General features: G+C 43.2%; 1 protein-coding gene across 6 annotated transcripts in view; it reads left to right on the top strand.

The window, feature by feature from the left end:
- adgrl1a (adhesion G protein-coupled receptor L1a) overlaps window positions 1-17,500 on the top strand; it is a 502,860-nt gene that overhangs the window by 408,351 nt on the left and 77,009 nt on the right. For all 6 annotated transcript variants that reach the window (XM_061905195.1, XM_061905196.1, XM_061905201.1 and 3 more), the window contains one exon: window positions 17,048-17,151. In XM_061905195.1, coding sequence (XP_061761179.1) covers window positions 17,048-17,151 — 104 coding nt within the window. The remainder of the gene's footprint in view (window positions 1-17,047; window positions 17,152-17,500) is intronic.

Raw genomic sequence — 17,500 nt, 5'->3', positions numbered from 1 at the left:
CATTCTCTGTATCCTGGTGTCAAACTGGTGCCTCCTTCTTTCACCCAGTCAACATATCTTTATCTGCACATTACCTACCTTCTCTGTATCCTGGTGTCAAACTGGTGCCTCCTTCTTTCACCCAGTCAACATATCTTTACCTGCACATTACCTACCTTCTCTGTATCCTGGAGTCAAACTGGGGCCTCCTTCTTTCACCCAGTCAACATATCTTTACCCGCACATTACCTACCTTCTCTGTATCCTGGAGTCAAACTGGTGCCTCCTTCTTTCACCCAGTCAACATATCTTTACCTGCACATTACCTACCTTCTCTGTATCCTGGTGTCAAACTGGTGCCTCCTTCTTTCACCCAGACAACATATCTTTACCTGCACATTACCTACCTTCTCTGTATCCTGGTGTCAAACTGGTGCCTCCTTCTTTCACCCAGTCAACATATCTTTACTTGCACATTACCTACCTTCCCTGCATCCTGGAGTCAAACTGGTGCCTCCTTCTTTCACCCAGTCAACATATCTTTACCCGCACATTACCTACCTTCTCTGTATCCTGGTGTCAAACTGGTGCCTCCTTCTTTCACCCAGTCAACATATCTTTACCCGCACATTACCTACCTTCTCTGTATCCTGATGTCAAACTGGTGCCTCCTTCTTTCACCCAGTCAACATATCTTTACCTGCACATTACCTACCTTCTCTGTATCCTGGTGTCAAACTGGTGCCTCCTTCTTTCACCCAGTCAACATATCTTTACCTGCACATTACCTACCTTCCCTGTATCTTGGAGTCAAACTGGTGCCTCCTTCTTTCACCCAGTCAACATATCTTTACCTGCACATTACCTACCTTCTCTGTATCCTGGTGTCAAACTGGTGCCTCCTTCTTTCACCCAGTCAACATATCTTTACCTGCACATTACCTACCTTCTCTGTATCCTGGAGTCACACTAGTGCTTCTTTCTCTCACCCAGTCAACATATCTTTACCCGCACATTACCTACCTTCCCTGCATCCTGGAGTCACACTGGTGCTTCTTTCTTTCACCCAGTCAACATATCTTTACCTGCACATTACCTACCTTCTCTGTATCCTGGAGTCACACTGGTGCCTCCTTCTTTCACCCATTCAACATATCTTTACCTGCACATTACCTACCTTCTCTGTATCCTGGAGTCAAACTGGTGCCTCCTTCTTTCACCCAGACGACATATCTTTACCTGCACAGTACCTACCTTCCCTGTATCCTGGAGTCAAACTGGTGCCTCCTTCTTTCACCCAGTCAACATATCTTTACCCGCACATTACCTACCTTCTCTGTATCCTGGTGTCAAACTGGTGCCTCCTTCTTTCACCCAGTCAACATATCTTTACCTGCACATTACCTACATTCTCTGTATCCTGGTGTCAAACTGGTGCCTCCTTCTATCACCCAGTCAACATATCTTTACCCGCACATTACCTACCTTCTCTGTATCCTGGTGTCAAACTGGTGCCTCCTTCTTTCACCCAGTCAACATATCTTTACCTGCACATTACCTACCTTCCCTGTATCTTGGAGTCAAACTGGTGCCTCCTTCTTTCACCCAGTCAACATATCTTTACCTGCACATTACCTACCTTCTCTGTATTCTGGTGTCAAACTGGTGCCTCCTTCTTTCACCCAGTCAACATATCTTTACCTGCACATTACCTACCTTCCCTGTATCTTGGAGTCAAACTGGTGCCTCCTTCTTTCACCCAGTCAACATATCTTTACCTGCACATTACCTACCTTCTCTGTATCCTGGTGTCAAACTGGTGCCTCCTTCTTTCACCCAGTCAACATATCTTTACCCGCACATTACCTACATTCTCTGTATCCTGGTGTCAAACTGATGCCTCCTTCTTTCACCAAGTCAACATATCTTTACTTGCACATTACCTACCTTCTCTGTATCCTGGTGTCACACTGGTGCTTCTTTCTTTCACCCAGTCAACATATCTTTACCTGCACATTACCTACCTTCTCTGTATCCTGGTGTCAAACAGGTGCCTCCTTCTTTCACCCAGTCAACATATCTTTACCTGCACATTACCTACCTTCTCTGTATCCTGGTGTCAAACTGGTGCCTCCTTCTTTCACCCAGTCAACATATCCTTACCCGCACATTACCTACCTTTTCTGTATCCTGGTGTCAAACTGGTGCCTCCTTCTTTCACCCAGACAACATATCTTTACCTGCACATTACCTACCTTCTCTGTATCCTGGAGTCAAACTGGTGTCTCCTTTCACCCAGTCAACATATCTTTACCTGCACATTACCTACCTTCTCTGTATCCTGGTGTCAAACTGGTGCCTCCTTCTTTCACCCAGTCAACATATCTTTACCTGCACATTACCTACCTTCTCTGTATCCTGGTGTCAAACTGGTGCCTCCTTCTTTCACCCAGTCAACATATCTTTACCCGCACATTACCTACCTTCTCTGTATCCTGGTGTCAAACTGGTGCCTCCTTCTTTCACCAAGTCAACATATCTTTACCCGCACATTACCTACCTTCTCTGTATCCTGGTGTCAAACTGGTGCCTCCTTCTTTCACCCAGTCAACATATCTTTACCTGCACATTACCTACATTCTCTGTATCCTGGTGTCAAACTGGTGCCTCCTTCTTTCACCCAGTTAATATATCTTTACCTGCACATTACCTACCTGCTCTGCATTGTGTGGTCACGCTGGTGCTTCCTGTTTTTAAGCGTCCATCTGGAGACGGCAGCAGCAGCGCAGCATTTCTTTGAAGGTTCGAAAATCAAAACCGGAGTAGTAAAAAAAACCATTTGCGCAACTTTTAATCAGAAGGGTTCAATCTCTTTCCTGTGCGAGCTTGAAGCCGACACAACAAACGCGCTCAGAGGAGATAATGTTTGAAAAAAGGTGATGGGATTTTACAAAACTTTTTTTTCGAAGGGGTAATTGCCAAATTCCTGTTGATTTTTGCTGAAGGATGTCGATTTATAAAATATAGGTCTATGTGAGTCCTACATAGAGGTTTTTGTTTCATGTCTCTACGACATTCCTACCGGAAGTTACAAGCAGTTGTGTCTGTATTTTCTTCCCAAGAGCAATTTTGTCAGTGTTTTATTCCTAGGAGGCGCTAGAGCGCAATTTTGAGTTTTTGTTTTTTTTTATTAGATCGCAATTTTCATCAGTCCTGATGTGGGGGTGTCCAGTTTGGTGAGTTTTGAAGCATTATAAGGGCGTCAAATTACAGCTGAAAGAGGCAAAAATTAAATTTTTTAGGAAACTTTTGTTTTGAAGGGGTTTTTGCCAACTTCCTGTTTATTTTTGCTGAAGGATGTCAATTAATAAAATATAGGTCTAAGTGAGTCCTACATAGAGGTTTTTGTTTCATGTCTCTACGACATTCCTCCCGGAAGTTACAAGCAGTTTTGTTTGTATTTTCTTCCCAAGATCAGTTTTGTCAGTGTTTTATTCCTAGGAGGCGCTAGAGCGCAATTTTGAGTTTTTTTTTGTTTTTTTGTTTTTTTTATTAGATCGCAATTTTCACCAGTCCTGATGTGGGGGTGTCCAGTTTGGTGGGTTTAGAAGCATTTTAAGGGGGTCAAATTACAGCTGAAAGAAGCAAAAATGACATTTTTTAGGAAACTTTTGTTTTGAAGGGTTTTTGCCAACTTCCTGTTTATTTTTGCTGAAGGATGTCAATTAATAAAATATAGGTCTAAGTGAGTCCTACATAGAGGTTTTTGTTTCATGTCTCTACGACATTCCTCCCGGAAGTTACAAGCAGTTTTGTTTGTATTTTCTTCCCAAGAGCAGTTTTGTCAGTGTTTTATTCCTAGGAGGCGCTAGAGCGCAATTTTGAGTTTTTGTTTTTTTTTGTTTTTTTTATTAGATCGCAATTTTCACCAGTCCTGATGTGGGGGTGTCCAGTTTGGTGAGTTTTGAAGCATTTTAAGGGCGTCAAATTACAGCTCAAAGAGGCAAAAATTACATTTTTTAGGAAACTTTTGTTTTGAAGGGGTTTTTGCCAACTTCCTGTTTATTTTTGCTGAAGGAGGTCAGTATGCAGTACTGCAATATTGTACCTGGTAATTGTTAAATATTGTATATATATGATAGAAACATATAATATATCAGGCCCTGCGATGAGGTGGCGACTTGTCCAGGGCGTACCCCGCCTTCTGCCCGAATGCAGCTGAGACGTCCAAGTCTAAGTCCACGTACAAAAATGTTTGGTTGCATCAGCTCTGCTCTTTTAATTACTTTAATGTCCTTTGATGTTTCCCTCTTACACACATGCTTATGTGTGCTATAGCTATGAGGGTTTTTATCCCCCATTGGCCTCAGTCTGGGCCACTTATTTATTCATTTATATTCTCCGCTACCTTTTATTGCTGCAAACATGCATTGGGGTAGTTCATTCCTGTTTTGTTTTTGTTGTCGCCGTCCGTCAGAGTAAATACACAAAAGGTTGTATTAGCGGCGCTAAATTAGCCGTGAAAGAGAGGACGGCGTTTTTAAAAGCGACGCCTTATTGGGTCTGATACTGGCTTGCATTACTGGGTCTGATACTGGCTTGCATTACTGGGTCTGATACTGGCTTGCATTATTGGATCTGATACTGGCTTGCATTACTGGGTCTGATACTGGCTTGCATTACTGGGTCTGATACTGGCTTGCATTATTGGATCTGATACTGGCTTGCATTACTGGGTCTGATACTGGCTTGCATTACTGGGTCTGATACTGGCTTGCATTACTGGGTCTGATACTGGCTTGCATTACTGGGTCTGATGCTGGCTTGCATTACTGGGTCTGATACTGGCTTGCATTACTGGGTCTGATACTGGCTTGCATTATTGGGTCTGATACTGGCTTGCATTATTGGGTCTGATACTGGCTTGCATTATTGGGTCTGATACTGGCTTGCATTACTGGGTCTGATACTGGCTTGCATTACTGGGTCTGATACTGGCTTGCATTATTGGGTCTGATACTGGCTTGCATTACTGGGTCTGATACTGGCTTGCATTACTGGGTCTGATACTGGCTTGCATTATTGGGTCTGATACTGGCTTGCATTATTGGGTCTGATACTGGCTTGTATTATTGGGTCTGATACTGGCTTGCATTACTGGGTCTGATACTGGCTTGCATTACTGGGTCTGATACTGGCTTGCATTATTGGGTCTGATACTGGCTTGCATTACTGGGTCTGATACTGGCTTGCATTACTGGGTCTGATACTGGCTTGCATTACTGGGTCTGATACTGGCCTGCATTACTGGGTCTGATACTGGCTTGCATTACTGGGTCTGATACTGGCTTGCATTACTGGGTCTGATACTGGCTTGCATTACTGGGTCTGATACTGGCTTGCATTACTGGGTCTGATACTGGCTTGCATTACTGGGTCTGATACTGGCTTGCATTACTGGGTCTGATACTGGCTTGCATTACTGGGTCTGATACTGGCTTGCATTACTGGGTCTGATACTGGCTTGCATTATTGGGTCTGATACTGGCTTGCATTACTGGGTCTGATACTGGCTTGCATTATTGGGTCTGATACTGGCTTGCATTACTGGGTGTGATACTGGCTTGGATTACTGGGTCTGATACTGGCTTGCATTATTGGGTCTGATACTGGCTTGCATTACTGGGTCTGATACTGGCTTGCATTACTGGGTCTGATACTGGCTTGCATTACTGGGTCTGATACTGGCTTGCATTACTGGGTCTGATACTGGCTTGCATTACTGGGTCTGATACTGGCTTGCATTATTGGGTCTGATACTGGCTTGCATTATTGGGTCTGATACTGGCTTGCATTACTGGGTCTGATACTGGCTTGCATTATTGGGTCTGATACTGGCTTGCATTACTGGGTCTGATACTGGCTTGCATTACTGGGTCTGATACTGGCTTGCATTATTGGGTCTGATACTGGCTTGCATTACTGGGTCTGATACTGGCTTGCATTACTGGGTCTGATACTGGCTTGCATTATTGGGTCTGATGCTGGCTTGCATTATTGGGTCTGATACTGGCTTGCATTACTGGGTCTGATACTGGCTTGCATTATTGGGTCTGATACTGGCTTGCATTATTGGGTCTGATACTGGCTTGCATTACTGGGTCTGATACTGGCTTGCATTATTGGGTCTGATACTGGCTTGCATTACTGGGTCTGATACTGGCTTGCATTACTGGATCTGATACTGGCTTGCATTATTGGGTCTGATACTGGCTTGCATTATTGGGTCTGATACTGGCTTGCATTACTGGGTCTGATACTGGCTTGCATTACTGGGTCTGATACTGGCTTGCATTGTTGGGTCTGATACTGGCTTGCATTACTGGGTCTGATACTGGCTTGCATTACTGGGTCTGATACTGGCTTGCATTACTGGGTCTGATACTGGCCTGCATTACTGGGTCTGATACTGGCTTGCATTATTGGGTCTGATACTGGCTTGCATTACTGGGTCTGATACTGGCTTGCATTATTGGGTCTGATACTGGCTTGCATTATTGGGTCTGATACTGGCTTGCATTATTGGGTCTGATACTGGCTTGCATTACTGGGTCTGATACTGGCTTGCATTACTGGGTCTGATACTGGCTTGCATTACTGGGTCTGATACTGGCTTGCATTACTGGGTCTGATACTGGCTTGCATTACTGGGTCTGATACTGGCTTGCATTACTGGGTCTGATTTTGGCTTGCATTATTGGGTCTGATACTGGCTTGCATTACTGGGTCTGATACTGGCTTGCATTACTGGGTCTGATACTGGCTTGCATTACTGGGTCTGATACTGGCTTGCATTACTGGGTCTGATACTGGCTTGCATTACTGGGTCTGATACTGGCTTGCATTATTGGGTCTGATACTGGCTTGCATTATTGGGTCTGATACTGGCTTGCATTACTGGGTCTGATACTGGCTTGCATTACTGGGTCTGATACTGGCTTGCATTACTGGGTCTGATACTGGCTTGCATTACTGGGTCTGATAGTGGCTTGCATTACTGGGTCTGATACTGGCTTGCATTATTGGGTCTGATAGTGGCTTGCATTACTGGGTCTGATACTGGCTTGCATTACTGGGTCTGATACTGGCTTGCATTATTGGGTCTGATACTGGCTTGCATTATTGGGTCTGATACTGGCTTGCGTTATTGGGTCTGATACTGGCTTGCATTACTGGGTCTGATACTGGCTTGCATTACTGGGTCTGATACTGGCTTGCATTACTGGGTCTGATACTGGCTTGCATTACTGGGTCTGATACTGGCTTGCATTACTGGGTCTGATACTGGCTTGCATTATTGGGTCTGATACTGGCTTGCATTATTGGGTCTGATACTGGCTTGCATTACTGGGTCTGATACTGGCTTGCATTACTGGGTCTGATACTGGCTTGCATTACTGGGTCTGATACTGGCTTGCATTACTGGGTCTGATACTGGCTTGCATTACTGGGTCTGATACTGGCCTGCATTATTGGGTCTGATACTGGCTTGCATTACTGGGTCTGATACTGGCTTGCATTACTGGGTCTGATACTGGCTTGCATTTTTGGGTGTGATACTGGCTTGCATTATTGGGTGTGATACTGGCTTGCATTATTGGGTCTGATACTGGCTTGCATTTTTGGGTCTGATACTGGCTTGCATTATTGGGTCTGATACTGGCTTGCATTATTGGGTCTGATACTGGCTTGCATTATTGGGTCTGATACTGGCTTGCATTACTGGGTCTGATACTGGCTTGCATTACTGGGTCTGATACTGGCTTGCATTATTGGGTCTGATACTGGCTTGCATTACTGGGTCTGATACTGGCTTGCATTACTGGGTCTGATACTGGCTTGCATTATTGGGTCTGATACTGGCTTGTATTATTGGGTCTGATACTGGCTTGCATTACTGGGTCTGATACTGGCTTGCATTACTGGGTCTGATACTGGCTTGCATTATTGGGTCTGATACTGGCTTGCATTACTGGGTCTGATACTGGCTTGCATTATTGGGTCTGATACTGGCTTGCATTACTGGGTCTGATACTGGCTTGCATTTTTGGGTCTGATACTGGCTTGCATTATTGGGTCTGATACTGGCTTGCATTATTGGGTCTGATACTGGCTTGCATTTTTGGGTCTGATACTGGCTTGCATATTGGGTCTGATACTGGCTTGCATTATTGGGTCTGATACTGGCTTGCATTATTGGGTCTGATACTGGCTTGCATTATTGGGTCTGATACTGGCTTGCATTATTGGGTCTGATACTGGCTTGCATTATTGGGTCTGATACTGGCTTGCATTACTGGGTCTGATACTGGCTTGCATTACTGGGTCTGATACTGGCTTGCATTATTGGGTCTGATACTGGCTTGCATTACTGGGTCTGATACTGGCTTGCATTTTTGGGTCTGATACTGGCTTGCATTATTGGGTGTGATACTGGCTTGCATTATTGGGTCTGATACTGGCTTGCATTACTGCGTCTGATACTGGCTTGCATTTTTGGGTCTGATACTGGCTTGCATTATTGGGTCTGATACTGGCTTGCATTATTGGGTCTGATACTGGCTTGCATTACTGGGTCTGATACTGGCTTGCATTACTGGGTCTGATACTGGCTTGCATTATTGGGTCTGATACTGGCTTGCATTACTGGGTCTGATACTGGCTTGCATTTTTGGGTCTGATACTGGCTTGCATTACTGGGTCTGATACTGGCTTGCATTACTGGGTCTGATACTGGCTTGCATTACTGGGTCTGATACTGGCTTGCATTTTTGGGTCTGATACTGGCTTGCATTATTGGGTCTGATACTGGCTTGCATTATTGGGTCTGATACTGGCTTGCATTACTGGGTCTGATACTGGCTTGCATTACTGGGTCTGATACTGGCTTGCATTATTGGGTCTGATACTGGCTTGCATTACTGGGTCTGATACTGGCTTGCATTACTGGGTCTGATACTGGCTTGCATTACTGGGTCTGATACTGGCTTGCATTACTGGGTCTGATACTGGCTTGCATTACTGGGTCTGATACTGGCTTGCATTACTGGTCTGATACTGGCTTGCATTACTGGGTCTGATACTGGCTTGCATTACTGGGTCTGATACTGGCTTGCATTACTGGGTCTGATACTGGCTTGCATTATTGGGTCTGATACTGGCTTGCATTACTGGGTCTGATACTGGCTTGCATTACTGGGTCTGATACTGGCTTGCATTACTGGTCTGATACTGGCTTGCATTACTGGATCTGATACTGGCTTGCATTACTGGGTCTGATACTGGCTTGCATTACTGGGTCTGATACTGGCTTGCATTACTGGGTCTGATACTGGCTTGCATTATTGGGTCTGATACTGGCTTGCATTACTGGGTCTGATACTGGCTTGCATTACTGGGTCTGATACTGGCTTGCATTACTGGGTCTGATACTGGCTTGCATTACTGGGTCTGATACTGGCTTGCATTACTGGGTCTGATACTGGCTTGCATTACTGGGTCTGATACTGGCTTGCATTACTGGGTCTGATACTGGCTTGCATTACTGGGTCTGATACTGGCTTGCATTAATGGGTCTGATACTGGCTTGCATTACTGGGTCTGATACTGGCTTGCATTACTGGGTCTGATACTGGCTTGCATTATTGGGTCTGATACTGGCTTGCATTACTGGGTCTGATACTGGCTTGCATTATTGGGTCTGATACTGGCTTGCATTATTGGGTCTGATACTGGCTTGCATTACTGGGTCTGATACTGGCTTGCATTACTGTGTCTGATACTGGCTTGCATTATTGGGTCTGATACTGGCTTGCATTACTGGGTCTGATACTGGCCTGCATTACTGGGTCTGATACTGGCCTGCATTACTGGGTCTGATACTGGCTTGCATTACTGGGTCTGATACTGGCTTGCATTACTGGGTCTGATACTGGCTTGCATTACTGGGTCTGATACTGGCTTGCATTACTGGGTCTGATACTGGCTTGCATTACTGGGTCTGATACTGGCTTGCATTACTGGGTCTGATACTGGCTTGCATTATTGGGTCTGATACTGGCTTGCATTACTGGGTCTGATACTGGCTTGCATTACTCGGTCTGATACTGGCTTGCATTACTGGGTCTGATACTGGCTTGCATTATTGGGTCTGATACTGGCTTGCATTACTGGGTCTGATACTGGCTTGCATTACTGGGTCTGATACTGGCTTGCATTACTGGGTCTGATACTGGCTTGCATTATTGGGTCTGATACTGGCTTGCATTACTGGGTCTGATACTGGCTTGCATTACTGGGTCTGATACTTGCTTGCATTACTGGGTCTGATACTGGCTTGCATTACTGGGTCTGATACTGGCCTGCATTACTGGGTCTGATAGTGGCTTGCATTACTGGGTCTGATACTGGCTTGCATTATTGGGTCTGATACTGGCTTGCATTACTGGGTCTGATACTGGCTTGCATTACTCGGTCTGATACTGGCTTGCATTACTGGGTCTGATACTGGCTTGCATTATTGGGTCTGATACTGGCTTGCATTACTGGGTCTGATACTGGCTTGCATTACTGGGTCTGATACTGGCTTGCATTACTGGGTCTGATACTTGCTTGCATTACTGGGTCTGATACTGGCTTGCATTACTGGGTCTGATACTGGCCTGCATTACTGGGTCTGATAGTGGCTTGCATTACTGGGTCTGATACTGGCTTGCATTACTGGGTCTGATACTGGCTTTCATTACTGGGTCTGATACTGGCTTGCATTATTGGGTCTGATACTGGCTTGCATTATTGGGTCTGATACTGGCTTGCATTACTGGGTCTGATACTGGCTTGCATTATTGGGTCTGATACTGGCTTGCATTATTGGGTCTGATACTGGCTTGCATTACTGGGTCTGATACTGGCTTGCATTACTGGGTCTGATACTGGCTTGCATTATTGGGTCTGATACTGGCTTGCATTATTGGGTCTGATACTGGCTTGCATTACTGGGTCTGATACTGGCTTGCATTATTGGGTCTGATACTGGCTTGCATTATTGGGTCTGATACTGGCCTGCATTACTGGGTCTGATACTGGCTTGCATTACTGGTCTGATACTGGCTTGCATTACTGGGTCTGATACTGGCTTGCATTACTGGGTCTGATACTGGCTTGCATTATTGGGTCTGATACTGGCTTGCATTACTGGGTCTGATACTGGCTTGCATTACTGGGTCTGATACTGGCTTGCATTACTGGGTCTGATACTGGCTTGCATTACTGGTCTGATACTGGCCTGCATTACTGGGTCTGATACTGGCTTGCATTACTGGGTCTGATACTGGCCTGCATTACTGGGTCTGATACTGGCTTGCATTACTGGGTCTGATACTGGCTTGCATTACTGGTCTGATACTGGCTTGCATTATTGGGTCTGATACTGGCTTGCATTATTGGGTCTGATACTGGCTTGCATTACTGGGTCTGATACTGGCTTTCATTACTGGGTCTGATACTGGCTTGCATTACTGGGTCTGATACCGGCTTGCATTATTGGGTCTGATACTGGCTTGCATTACTGGGTCTGATACTGGCTTGCATTATTGGGTCTGATACTGGCTTGCATTATTGGGTCTGATACTGGCCTGCATTACTGGGTCTGATACTGGCTTGCATTACTGGGTCTGATACTGGCTTGCATTATTGGGTCTGATACTGGCTTGCATTACTGGGTCTGATACTGGCTTGCATTACTGGGTCTGATACTGGCCTGCATTATTGGGTCTGATACTGGCTTGCATTACTGGGTCTGATACTGGCTTGTATTACTGGGTCTGATACTGGCTTGCATTACTGGGTCTGATACTGGCTTGCATTACTGGGTCTGATACTGGCTTGCATTACTGGGTCTGATACTGGCTTGCATTACTGGGTCTGATACTGGCTTGCATTACTGGGTCTGATACTGGCTTGCATTACTGGGTCTGATACTGGCTTGCATTACTGGGTCTGATACTGGCTTGCATTATTGGGTCTGATACTGGCTTGCATTACTGGGTCTGATACTGGCTTGTATTACTGGGTCTGATACTGGCTTGCATTATTGGTCTGATACTGGCTTGCATTACTGGGTCTGATACTGGCCTGCATTACTGGGTCTGATACTGGCCTGCATTACTGGGTCTGATACTGGCTTGCATTACTGGGTCTGATACTGGCTTGCATTATTGGGTCTGATACTGGCTTGCATTACTGGGTCTGATACTGGCTTGCATTACTGGGTCTGATACTGGCTTGCATTACTGGGTCTGATACTGGCTTGCATTACTGGGTCTGATACTGGCTTGCATTACTGGGTCTGATACTGGCTTGCATTACTGGGTCTGATACTGGCTTGCATTACTGGGTCTGATACTGGCTTGCATTACTGGGTCTGATACTGGCTTGCATTACTGGGTCTGATACTGGCTTGCATTACTGGGTCTGATACTGGCTTGCATTACTGGGTCTGATACTGGCTTGCATTACTGGGTCTGATACTGGCTTGCATTACTGGGTCTGATACTGGCTTGCATTACTGGTCTGATACTGGCTTGCATTATTGGGTCTGATACTGGCTTGCATTATTGGGTCTGATACTGGCTTGCATTATTGGGTCTGATACTGGCTTGCATTACTGGGTCTGATACTGGCTTGCATTACTGGGTCTGATACTGGCTTGCATTACTGGGTCTGATACTGGCTTGCATTACTGGGTCTGATACTGGCTTGCATTACTGGGTCTGATACTGGCTTGCATTACTGGGTCTGATACTGGCTTGCATTACTGGGTCTGATACTGGCCTGCATTACTGGGTCTGATACTGGCTTGCATTACTGGGTCTGATACTGGCTTGCATTACTGGTCTGATACTGGCTTGCATTACTGGGTCTGATACTGGCTTGCATTACTGGGTCTGATACTGGCTTGCATTACTAGGTCTGATACTGGCTTGCATTATTGGGTCTGATACTGGCTTGCATTATTGGGTCTGATACTGGCTTGCATTATTGGGTCTGATACTGGCCTGCATTACTGGGTCTGATACTGGCTTGCATTACTGGGTCTGATAGTGGCTTGCATTACTGGGTCTGATACTGGCTTGCATTACTGGGTCTGATACTGGCTTGCATTATTGGGTCTGATACTGGCCTGCATTACTGGGTCTGATACTGGCTTGCATTACTGGGTCTGATACTGGCTTGCATTACTGGGTCTGATACTGGCCTGCATTACTGGGTCTGATACTGGCCTGCATTACTGGGTCTGATACTGGCTTGCATTACTGGGTCTGATACTGGCTTGCATTACTGGGTCTGATACTGGCTTGCATTACTGGGTCTGATACTGGCTTGCATTACTGGGTCTGATACTGGCTTGCATTACTGGGTCTGATACTGGCTTGCATTATTGGGTCTGATACTGGCTTGCATTACTGGGTCTGATACTGGCTTGCATTACTGGGTCTGATACTGGCTTGCATTATTGGGTCTGATACTGGCTTGCATTATTGGGTCTGATACTGGCTTGCATTACTGGGTCTGATACTGGCTTGCATTACTGGGTCTGATACTGGCTTGCATTATTGGGTCTGATACTGGCTTGCATTATTGGGTCTGATACTGGCTTGCATTACTGGGTCTGATACTGGCTTGCATTATTGGGTCTGATACTGGCTTGCATTATTGGGTCTGATACTGGCCTGCATTACTGGGTCTGATACTGGCTTGCATTACTGGGTCTGATACTGGCTTGCATTATTGGGTCTGATACTGGCTTGCATTACTGGGTCTGATACTGGCTTGCATTACTGGGTCTGATACTGGCCTGCATTACTGGGTCTGATACTGGCTTGCATTACTGGGTCTGATACTGGCTTGCATTACTGGTCTGATACTGGCCTGCATTACTGGGTCTGATACTGGCCTGCATTACTGGGTCTGATACTGGCTTGCATTACTGGGTCTGATACTGGCTTGCATTACTGGGTCTGATACTGGCTTGCATTACTGGGTCTGATACTGGCTTGCATTATTGGGTCTGATACTGGCTTGCATTACTGGGTCTGATACTGGCTTGCATTACTGGGTCTGATACTGGCTTGCATTACTGGGTCTGATACTGGCTTGCATTACTGGGTCTGATACTTGCTTGCATTACTGGGTCTGATACTGGCTTGCATTACTGGGTCTGATACTGGCTTGCATTACTGGGTCTGATACTGGCTTGCATTACTGGGTCTGATACTGGCCTGCATTACTGGGTCTGATACTGGCTTGCATTATTGGGTCTGATACTGGCTTGCATTACTGGGTCTGATACTGGCTTGCATTATTGGGTCTGATACTGGCTTGCATTACTGGGTCTGATACTGGCCTGCATTACTGGGTCTGATACTGGCTTGCATTACTGGGTCTGATACTGGCTTGCATTACTGGGTCTGATACTGGCCTGCATTACTGGGTCTGATACTGGCTTGCATTGTCTTTGTTTGTAGTCCTTTCTCCTCCGGCTTTTCCCAGGCGGCCCGCCGCGTGTTGTTATTATTTGTGTTAGCAGCATCATCAGCGTAGGTCTTGATGTTAGCGTGGTGTCCTCGGCGTGAACCCACTCCACTAAACACAAGACGCCGGCTGCAAATGACATCAGCGTGTGGAACATTCCGCCCTCCGGGTGCTTTTATTTCATGCCTTTCGGGCGCTTTTATTTGAGACTGAGGGACATCTTGTGTGATGTCTTTGTTGTGTGCTAAGTACACCATTTGTGGGAGGTGTGGGACACTTTTTTACAATTCTTTCTTTCTTCTCCTTTTTTCGACGCCGTGAAAGCATTTTTTGCGTAACTGTCGTCTCCACGCAAGCTTGAAGACCTCCCGCTTGCCTCGTCCATTATTCAGTCCGGTCAAGCGAGCGGTCAATGTGTTGGGAGTGAAGAAGATTCTGCTTGAGGCGGGAAAGATAATCATTTCTGGTTTTATTTCTGGTGATAAAACATTTCCACACGTCTGACCCCATGATGACACGTTTGGAATGAAATGTTGTTGTTTTTTTTCTACCCAAAAGGTAAATAAAATCCATTTTTTTTTATTTTCAATACAAACCACAAAGACAAAAACACTATTTTCATCTGCAAAATAACCCAAAAAATGTATTGTTTTTAAATGAGGACTATTTTAAGAAGTTTAATTCTGATTATAATTATATTATAGTAAACATAAAAATAATGTTTACATTATTTTGAATTAATACATATATTTAATATTGTAAATGTGTGTAATTATAATTTATTTAAATTATATAAATAGTAGATACACTAGATCAGTGGTCCCCAACCACCGGGCCGCAGAAGAATTTTTTATAAAAAAATAAAATGAAATAATTTAAAAAAAAAATATTTTTTTTATTAAATCAACATTAAAAAACACAATATACGCTTGCAGATAGTGCACAAACCACAAAAAACTCCCTTTTTCATGACAAAAACGTCCCTTTTTTATGACAAAGAAGAAAAAAAAGAAAAAAGAAAAAAAAAGGACACCCCCCGGGCCGCGGGACAAATTATTATATATATATATATATATATATATATATATATATATGTATGTATATATATATATATATATATATATATGTATATATGTATGTATATATATATATATATATATATATATGTATGTATGTATGTATGTATGTATGTATGTATGTATGTGTGTGTGTGTGTGTGTGGAAAAAATCACAAGACTACACACATATATATGTATACACACATATATGTATACATATATATACACACACACATATATATATATGTGTGTGTGTGTATATATGTATACATATATGTGTGTATACATATATATACATGTGTGTCTCTATGTGTATATATATGGTATATATGTGTGTTTATATATGTGTGTATACATATTTATGTATATATGTAAATACATATATATATATATATAATTATATATTTAATATATATTATATATATAAAAATGTCCTTTTAACAATAAAATCTCCTTTTATATATATAAAAATCTGACAATTGAGAGAACCCCTCATGAAACAGTTCTGTAAAGATGAAGTAGTCTTGTGATTTTTCACACACACACACACACACATATATATATATATATATATATATATATATATATATATGTATATATATATATATATATATATATATATGTATGTATATATATGTATGTATGTATGTGTGTGTGTGTGTGGAAAAAATCACAAGACTACACACATATATATATATGTGTGTGTGTATATATGTATACATATATGTGTGTATACATATATATATATATGTGTGTCTCTATGTGTATATATATGGTATATATGTGTGTATACATATTTATGTATATATGTAAATATATATATATGTATATATATATAATTATATATTTAATATATATTATATATATAAAAATGTCCTTTTAACGATAAAATCTCCTTTTATATATATAAAAATCTGACAATTGAGAGAACCCCTCATGAAACAGTTCCGTAAAGATGAAGTAGTCTTGTGATTTCCCCCCCCACACACACACATATATATATATTTATGTGTGTGTGTGGAAAAAATCACAAGACTACACACATATATATGTATACATATATATACACACACACATATATATATATATATATATATATACAAATGATTGTAAATATGTATAATTTTAATGTGTCTAAATGATAGATACAGTTTATTTATTTAATTGTTCTGAATAAAACAACCATTACTAAATCTTTAGGAAGTTGAATTTGTGTTTAAATTCATGCATTCATCTCTGCTCGCGGTGGCAAAAGTCATTATAGTTATAGCAATAAATCCTGCATTTATTCCCGTAAATCCAATAGCTTTATAAGTTGAAAAGGTGATGGTGAATGTTTCCTTCATCGACGTGAATGTCATCCCTAAAAGACACTCAGTGATGGCTGCTGCTTCTCTTCCTCTTCTGCTGCTCTGCAGGCATCGCGTCCTTCCAGTGTTTGGCGGGGAAAGTGGCGTGGAACCCTCGCGGTCCTGACCTCAGCAACTGCACTTCCCCGTGGGTCAACCAGGTGGCCCAGAAGGTGAGACCCCGCGTGTGGCCCCCCTGGCCCCAAACTGAGCCCCCACAACACCTCTGATATTTACATATCTCTGCGGCTTAGCATCATTAATATTCATTTTAAACGGACCTTCATTATCTGCTCTTACTAGTTCATTAACACCTTTTTTTTCTCACTAATTTACTTGAATTTATTGAACTCTTAAGAAGTATTTAAATATTCTCTCACTTTTGTCTCTAATGACAAAAAGTGGCAACTTCCTTTAAACCAGGGGTGTCCAAACTTTATCCACTTAAGGCCGCACACTGAAAAATCAAAACAAGCGGGGGTTATTTTAATATTTTTTATTTTTAAAAAACAATACAATATA

The sequence above is a fragment of the Nerophis ophidion genome, linkage group LG07 (assembly GCF_033978795.1).
Source record: "Nerophis ophidion isolate RoL-2023_Sa linkage group LG07, RoL_Noph_v1.0, whole genome shotgun sequence".
Lineage (NCBI taxonomy): Eukaryota > Metazoa > Chordata > Actinopteri > Syngnathiformes > Syngnathidae > Nerophis > Nerophis ophidion.
The sequence above is the reverse complement of the archived record's forward strand: the minus strand, read 5'-3'. Positions and strand labels throughout refer to the sequence as shown.